The 9,671-nt window shown below is 43.5% G+C and overlaps 1 protein-coding gene across 1 annotated transcript; it reads left to right on the forward strand.

Annotated features, from left to right (window-relative positions):
- Nucleotides 1–6,949: 6,949 nt before the first annotated feature.
- On the forward strand, nucleotides 6,950–9,671 carry LOC311123405 (uncharacterized protein; the record flags this gene model as incomplete). The annotated part of the gene is made up of 2 exons (XM_084197671.1): nucleotides 6,950–7,099; nucleotides 9,068–9,671. Coding segments are annotated over 2 exons (671 nt in total), but the record flags the coding sequence as incomplete, so codon positions are not given.

Genomic DNA, 9,671 nt, shown 5'->3' on the forward strand with positions numbered 1-9,671 from the left:
ATCCATCCATTGGTCTCCCATGCTGCACCTCCTACTGAAGAGAGGATATATCTACAGCCATCCATTGGTCTCCCATGCTGCACCTCCTACTGAAGAGGATCTATCTACAGCCATCCATTGGTCTCCCATGCTGCACCTCCTACTGAAGAGGATCTATCTACAGCCATCCATTGGTCTCCCATGCAGCACCTCCTACTGAAGAGAGGATATATCTACAGCCATCCATTGGTCTCCCATGCTGCACCTCCTACTGAAGAGAGGATCTATCTACAGCCATCCATTGGTCTCCCATGCTGCACCTCCTACTGAAGAGAGGATCTATCTACAGCCATCCATTGGTCTCCCATGCTGCACCTCCTACTGAAGAGAGGATCTATCTACAGCCATCCATTGGTCTCCCATGCTGCACCTCCTACTGAAGAGAGGATCTATCTACAGCCATCCATTGGTCTCCCATGCTGCACCTCCTACTGAAGAGGATCTATCTACAGCCATCCATTGGTCTCCCATGCTGCACCTCCTACTGAAGAGAGGATCTATCTACAGCCATCCATTGGTCTCCCATGCTGCACCTCCTACTGAAGAGGATCTATCTACAGCCATCCATTGGTCTCCCATGCAGCACCTCCTACTGAAGAGAGGATCTATCTACATCCATCCATTGGTCTCCCATGCTGCACCTCCTACTGAAGAGAGGATCTATCTACATCCATCCATTGGTCTCCCATGCTGCACCTCCTACTGAAGAGAGGATATATCTACAGCCATCCATTGGTCTCCCATGCTGCACCTCCTACTGAAGAGGATCTATCTACAGCCATCCATTGGTCTCCCATGCTGCACCTCCTACTGAAGAGGATCTATCTACAGCCATCCATTGGTCTCCCATGCAGCACCTCCTACTGAAGAGAGGATATATCTACAGCCATCCATTGGTCTCCCATGCTGCACCTCCTACTGAAGAGAGGATCTATCTACAGCCATCCATTGGTCTCCCATGCTGCACCTCCTACTGAAGAGAGGATCTATCTACAGCCATCCATTGGTCTCCCATGCTGCACCTCCTACTGAAGAGAGGATCTATCTACAGCCATCCATTGGTCTCCCATGCTGCACCTCCTACTGAAGAGGATCTATCTACAGCCATCCATTGGTCTCCCATGCAGCACCTCCTACTGAAGAGAGGATATATCTACAGCCATCCATTGGTCTCCCATGCTGCACCTCCTACTGAAGAGAGGATCTATCTACAGCCATCCATTGGTCTCCCATGCTGCACCTCCTACTGAAGAGAGGATCTATCTACAGCCATCCATTGGTCTCCCATGCAGCACCTCCTACTGAAGAGAGGATCTATCTACATCCATCCATTGGTCTCCCATGCTGCACCTCCTACTGAAGAGAGGATATATCTACAGCCATCCATTGGTCTCCCATGCTGCACCTCCTACTGAAGAGAGGATCTATCTACAGCCATCCATTGGTCTCCCATGCTGCACCTCCTACTGAAGAGGGTCTATCTACAGCCATCCATTGGTCTCCCATGCAGCACCTCCTACTGAAGAGAGGATATATCTACAGCCATCCATTGGTCTCCCATGCTGCACCTCCTACTGAAGAGAGGATCTATCTACAGCCATCCATTGGTCTCCCATGCTGCACCTCCTACTGAAGAGAGGATCTATCTACAGCCATCCATTGGTCTCCCATGCTGCACCTCCTACTGAAGAGAGGATCTATCTACATCCATCCATTGGTCTCCCATGCTGCACCTCCTACTGAAGAGAGGATATATCTACAGCCATCCATTGGTCTCCCATGCTGCACCTCCTACTGAAGAGAGGATCTATCTACAGCCATCCATTGGTCTCCCATGCTGCACCTCCTACTGAAGAGGATCTATCTACAGCCATCCATTGGTCTCCCATGCTGCACCTCCTACTGAAGAGAGGATCTATCTACAGCCATCCATTGGTCTCCCATGCAGCACCTCCTACTGAAGAGGATCTATCTACAGCCATCCATTGGTCTCCCATGCAGCACCTCCTACTGAAGAGAGGATCCATCTACAGCCATCCATTGGTCTCCCATGCTGCACCTCCTACTGAAGAGAGGATCTATCTACAGCCATCCATTGGTCTCCCATGCTGCACCTCCTACTGAAGAGAGGATCTATCTACATCCATCCATTGGTCTCCCATGCTGCACCTCCTACTGAAGAGAGGATCTATCTACAGCCATCCATTGGTCTCCCATGCAGCACCTCCTACTGAAGAGAGGATCTATCTACAGCCATCCATTGGTCTCCCATGCTGCACCTCCTACTGAAGAGGATCTATCTACAGCCATCCATTGGTCTCCCATGCTGCACGTCCTACTGAAGAGAGGATCTATCTACAGCCATCCATTGGTCTCCCATGCTGCACGTCCTACTGAAGAGAGGATCTATCTACAGCCATCCATTGGTCTCCCATGCTGCACCTCCTACTGAAGAGGATCTATCTACAGCCATCCATTGGTCTCCCATGCTGCACCTCCTACTGAAGAGAGGATCTATCTACAGCCATCCATTGGTCTCCCATGCAGCACCTCCTACTGAAGAGAGGATCTATCTACAGCCATCCATTGGTCTCCCATGCTGCACCTCCTACTGAAGAGAGGATATATCTACAGCCATCCATTGGTCTCCCATGCTGCACCTCCTACTGAAGAGAGGATCTATCTACAGCCATCCATTGGTCTCCCATGCAGCACCTCCTACTGAAGAGAGGATCTATCTACAGCCATCCATTGGTCTCCCATGCTGCACCTCCTACTGAAGAGAGGATCTATCTACAGCCATCCATTGGTCTCCCATGCTGCACCTCCTACTGAAGAGAGGATCTATCTACAGCCATCCATTGGTCTCCCATGCTGCACCTCCTACTGAAGAGAGGATCTATCTACAGCCATCCATTGGTCTCCCATGCTGCACCTCCTACTGAAGAGGATCTATCTACAGCCATCCATTGGTCTCCCATGCAGCACCTCCTACTGAAGAGGATCTATCTACAGCCATCCATTGGTCTCCCATGCAGCACCTCCTACTGAAGAGAGGATCTATATACAGCCATCCATTGGTCTCCCATGCTGCACCTCCTACTGAAGAGAGGATATATCTACAGCCATCCATTGGTCTCCCATGCAGCACCTCCTACTGAAGAGGATCTATCTACAGCCATCCATTGGTCTCCCATGCTGCACCTCCTACTGAAGAGAGGATATATCTACATCCATCCATTGGTCTCCCATGCAGCACCTCCTACTGAAGAGAGGATCTATCTACATCCATCCATTGGTCTCCCATGCTGCACCTCCTACTGAAGAGAGGATCTATCTACATCCATCCATTGGTCTCCCATGCTGCACCTCCTACTGAAGAGAGGATCTATCTACAGCCATCCATTGGTCTCCCATGCAGCACCTCCTACTGAAGAGAGGATCTATCTACAGCCATCCATTGGTCTCCCATGCTGCACCTCCTACTGAAGAGAGGATCTATCTACAGCCATCCATTGGTCTCCCATGCTGCACCTCCTACTGAAGAGAGGATCTATCTACAGCCATCCATTGGTCTCCCATGCAGCACCTCCTACTGAAGAGAGGATCTATCTACAGCCATCCATTGGTCTCCCATGCTGCACCTCCTACTGAAGAGGATCCATCTACAGCCATCCATTGGTCTCCCATGCTGCACCTCCTACTGAAGAGAGGATCTATCTACAGCCATCCATTGGTCTCCCATGCTGCACGTCCTACTGAAGAGAGGATCTATCTACAGCCATCCATTGGTCTCCCATGCTGCACCTCCTACTGAAGAGAGGATCTATCTACAGCCATCCATTGGTCTCCCATGCTGCACCTCCTACTGAAGAGAGGATATATCTACAGCCATCCATTGGTCTCCCATGCTGCACCTCCTACTGAAGAGAGGATATATCTACAGCCATCCATTGGTCTCCCATGCTGCACCTCCTACTGAAGAGAGGATCTATCTACAGCCATCCATTGGTCTCCTATGCTGCACCTCCTACTGAAGAGAGGATCTATCTACAGCCATCCATTGGTCTCCCATGCTCCACCTCCTACTGAAGAGAGGATCTATCTACAGCCATCCATTGGTCTCCCATGCTGCACCTCCTACTGAAGAGAGGATCTATCTACAGCCATCCATTGGTCTCCCATGCTGCACCTCCTACTGAAGAGAGGATATATCTACATCCATCCATTGGTCTCCCATGCTGCACCTCCTACTGAAGAGAGGATATATCTACAGCCATCCATTGGTCTCCCATGCTGCACCTCCTACTGAAGAGGATCTATCTACAGCCATCCATTGGTCTCCCATGCTGCACCTCCTACTGAAGAGAGGATCTATCTACAGCCATCCATTGGTCTCCCATGCTGCACCTCCTACTGAAGAGAGGATCTATCTACAGCCATCCATTGGTCTCCCATGCTGCACCTCCTACTGAAGAGGATCTATCTACAGCCATCCATTGGTCTCCCATGCTGCACCTCCTACTGAAGAGAGGATCTATCTACAGCCATCCATTGGTCTCCCATCCAGTGTTTTAACAAAGCCTTCTTAGTTTTGATGTTTTTGTCACTGACTACTTACCAACGTGCTATTGTGAGAATGATTATTGAGAGATCTCTTAGTAACTAAATAGATTCACTGCTATTGAAGTAATTCCAAAGGGTAGATTTAACAGAGCAAATGAAATGTAACTATACTTTATAAGTCATATATCTTCAATGAAACTAGGCCTATATAGCAATTGCGAAGTAATTAACAGCGATTATTTTCAATTCAAACCAGTGTTCAACTAAAAATAGACAATACATATAGGCCTAGGGTTTCAAGCTTTGGTTGATTTCGAATTTAAACTTCAAGTTAAAAATTAATATGTTGGATTCACATCTCCATCTCAACCAGAAATCTAAGTTGGATAATGTCATCTTTGCCACTGACTTAGTCTGGCTTTAATTCCAGTTTGTCTACAAATTAATAATTGATATGTCTCCATCTCAACCAAAAATCAAAGTGAAAGAATAGGACTAAATCAAATCAAACTTTAAATGCACTTTTAAATAAAGTTCGATTTGATTTAGTCCCTTTCTTTGCATTGTTAACCAAACACAATTCATTATTACTTTTGTAATACAGCAAATAGCCTAAAGTTAAGGCTATCTTGCAAACTAACGTAACGGTATTTATTCAACCTCAAAATGAGTAATGTATTTTGCATCATACGACGGTGCATTTTGCAAAATACGAGGATGATTTCTGTATTTTGAAAGTTACATATCTTGAAAACTTGAGGACTATTGTCAACAATGGACTAATGAAACAAAAATAACCAAAAGACAGTTTTGGGGTGGAATTTTCCTTTAACTACCCTCTACCACTGTAGTTCCTCTGTGAGCTATTGTTTGAGCTGCCTGACCCCTGTGGTATTCTGCTCACTAGGGTGTGTGTGTGTGTGTGTGTGTGTTGCTAGGCTACTGTTGCTATGGTTGCCCATTCTCTCCCTCCCTCCTCTCCATCAGGGCCGGCTTTCGTTTTGTCTCCGGAGACTCTGCTAAGCATTTTGGAGATTATTATCTTTTTTTTTTCTAACAAGGGTTACCCCCCTTGCAACCCCTTAATTCAAGCATGTATAAAGATGCTCTTTATTTCAGATTTGGGAATCTGAAAAATTCATGAAAAGTTTTTACTTTATTAAATGGAGTGGGTAAATGAGGAGTTATCTGGTGGTTGAACTCATTTCTATATAACAGATCATATAATTCTGGGGTTCCCCTCACCATTTGCAATGAGATTGGTATCGTATAACGTGTGTGCGGTGTTCAGTGCCTCTTTGTATGCAGTCTGGTGATATGCCAGGACCTGGGCATGAGCAGTTAGCTTTGTTTTTCCTCTAGCGACTCTCCAGGTTGCTCCCAGCAGCTTTCATAGAACGTAGATCACTGTTAAACTAGGCTGCAGAGCGTTCCTAGTTTGACAGATAATTCAACCAGTGTGTGACCCGTGGGTTTCTTTTAAATGAATGAATGAATATGTAACTGCCTTGAATACAGACGTGAAGGATAGTATGTTTTAAATTCTCACTCAAAATATGCACTGCTCTATTTGAACGTCTCAATATAATATTATTATTTAATGAAAGAAATGAAAAATACATTTTTATTTTTGTCTGCACTTCTCCTAACTGCTTTTCCCACTCCAGTCAGCAGATGACGATGAGCGTCTTTCAGGCGACGCTGCCACTGTGACGTATAATCTAGTGGACGGAACGCTTCAACAACAACAGTTAGTCAGACACCTCGGTAGCCAACATAGCCGAAATATTTAGACTGTTTCGGTGCATATTTGCCTCTGTGTTTTAAGTACACTAATGTCATCTAGTTAGTTGTCCACATTTAAATTGTATATGTACATTGTTAGTCAACTAGCTGGCTTGATAAGTTAGCCTAGCACTAAGGTAGTCGCTCATGCTAACTAGCTAGCAAACATATAAATACAAATACACTGAGCCATTTGCCACGTGTATATTAGCCACTGTGTTTTAAACCCACTTCTGTCGTCCTGTTAGTTATCCCATTTAATTTCATATTTACGGTGTTGTTGTTATTGGTCAGCTAGCTGGCTGGTTAAGTTAGCACTAGCCTAGCTAGCTAACATCCCCGACCATGAGCTCACTAAGCTACTCTCCTCCTGCTAAAGAAGAGGAGGTCTGCTGGACGGAGAAAGAAGCTCTAGTGAAAGAGGAGGAGGAAGAGGAGGATGTTACAATACAAAAACATGTAGAGGGTGAAGCTGTTACCGTGAAAGAAGAAGAGAAAGACGTTACCGTGAAAGAAGAGGAAGGCGCGTTCAGAGTGAAAGAGGAGGAGGATGTTACAGTGAAAGAAGAGGAAGACTCGTTCAGAGTGAAAGAGGAGGAAGACGCGTTCAGAGTGAAAGAGGAGGAGGATGTTACAGTTTTAGAAGTAAAGAGGGAGGAGGAGATAACTGTCATATTGACAGAGGAGTCAGGAGATCTGATTACCACCAGTAAGTACTATCTTAAAAACGGGCACAAACTGTCCAAAGTTTTTGAATGAATGTGTGGTTTTAAAGCAGCTACTGAAATTCTATACTTGAAAAAGTTTTTCTGTACTGTAGGAATTTATTTTATAATATACTGTTAAAGCGACATTATAAAATGGGTGATTAATGCCCTGAATGCTGATTGGCTGACAGTCGTGGTATACACGGGTATGACAAAATATTTATTTGTAATGTTCTAATTACGTTGGTAACCAGTTTATAGTAGCAATAAGGCACAAACATTTATTTATAATGTTCTAATTACGTTGGTAACCAGTTTTTATAATAGCAATAAGGCACCTCGGGGGTTTGTGATATATGGCCAATATATCATGGCTAAGGGCTGTATCCAGGCACTCCACGTTACATCGTGTGTAAGAACAGTCTTACCAAATACCAAACCTCCTCGGGCCTTATTGCTTAACTGTAACATGTGTATACCATCAGAGAGCCCCCCCCCCCCCCCCCCCACACACACACAATCACAACTTAATTGTCTCACAGAGAACCAAACAAGTTAAAAATGAAACTTTTGACGTGTGTCTATTGTAAGCTACCCCTTGCGTGGAGAGTGTATACCCAAAAAAGCTGATTTCTAAATAATGTAATGTTGGAGAAATACATAAAATATATACATTTTATATTTACATTTTAGTCATTTAGCAGACGCTCTTATCCAGAGCGACTTACATAATATGAAGTGTTATGGATTTTACATGAAATGGACAAGTGTTTGGGGAGACTGAACATATTAGCAAAAGTCTGTGAGTTTGTAAGTCTTCAAAACATGGTCAAAAGATGGATAGCCACTGCAATGGAAAGGCTTGGCTCAACAGATAAGTAACATTTTGAAAAGATAGTCATTTCAATTATTACTTTAGAGATTAATTGGGCCACCAACAAAACGTTATTAACAATGGATCAAATGCAGCCTATAACATTGACTGAAATAGTTAGTAATATATTATTATAGAGCTCTGATCAGCCTATAACATGACATGATCTATTATTGTAGAGCTCTGCTCTGCTCCGCTTATAAACATGACATTATCTATTATTATAGAGCTCTGCTCAGCCTATAAACATGATATTATCTATTATTATAGAGTTCTGCTCTGCTCAGCCTATAAACATGACATTATCTATTATTATAGAGCTCTGATCAGCCTATAAACATGACATTATCTATTATTATAGAGCTCTGATCAGCCTATAAACATGACATTATCTATTATTATAGAGTTCTGCTCTGCTCAGCCTATAAACATGACATTATCTATTATTATAGAGCTCTGATCAGCCTATAAACATGACATTATCTATTATTATATAGCTCTGATCAGCCTATAACATGACATTATCTATTATTATAGAGTTCTGCTCAGCCTATAAACATGACATTATCTATTATTATAGAGCTCTGCTCAGCCTATAACCTGACATTATCTATTATTATAGAGCTCTGCTCAGCCTATAAACATGACATTATCTATTATTATAGAGCTCTGCTCAGCCTATAAACATGACATTATCTATTATAATAGAGCTCTGCTCAGCCTATAAACATGACATTATCTATTATTATAGAGCTCTGATCAGCCTATAACATGACATTATCTATTATTATAGAGCCCTGATCAGCCTATAAACATGATATTATCTATTATTATAGAGCTCTGATCAGCCTATAAACATGACATTATCTATTATTATAGAGCTCTGATCAGCCTATAAACATGACATTCCATGAGAGATTAGATTTGGAGCTCTCACCAAGTTTATTTTTAATGATGTAATGTTGTGAAGACTGACCTCAGGTTATTGAGAGATCTAGGCTGGATTAAACCTCATAGGAAGACAGTTTTATCATGTGGAGATTTCATTCAAGTCTCTCTTTAGTATTTAACTAAATACTATGTTTTTCTTTGGCAGGAGAGAGACCAGACTCTCACTCTGACAGCTGGAAGAGTCCTTCAGAGGAACCAGACCCAGAGACGCCCAAACCAGCGCGACGACACCACTGTTCCTACTGTGGAAATAGTTTTACCCGATTACTACACCTGAAAGCACATGAGAGAATACATACAGGAGAAAAGCCCTTCCACTGTTGCCAGTGTGAAAAGAGTTTTATGTGGTTAACGAGTCTGAAAAAGCATGAGAGGGGACACACACAAGAAAAGCCTTTCCAATGCTCCCTCTGTGGAAAGAGTTTTACCAAGTTAGGGGGCCTGAATAGACATGAGAGGACACACACAGGAGGGGATAAGACCTACCACTGCTCCCAGTGCGGAAAGAGATTTAACCGGTTAAGACATCTGAATAAGCATGAAAGGATACATACACAGGAGGAGAAGACATACCACTGCTCTCATTGTGGAAAGACATTTTCCCAGTCAGAGGACCTGAAATCACATGAGAGAATAGAGAGGCTGTGTTCTGACTTATGTTTTTGACTGAGAATTTGTGTTTTTGTTTATTCCACATTAAATCATATTGTTTATATGAAATCACATTAAATCATGTTTATATGAAATTA

The sequence above is a fragment of the Coregonus lavaretus genome, assembly GCF_964263955.1.
Source record: "Coregonus lavaretus genome assembly, contig: HAP1_SCAFFOLD_3461, whole genome shotgun sequence".
Classification (NCBI taxonomy): Eukaryota; Metazoa; Chordata; class Actinopteri; order Salmoniformes; family Salmonidae; genus Coregonus; species Coregonus lavaretus.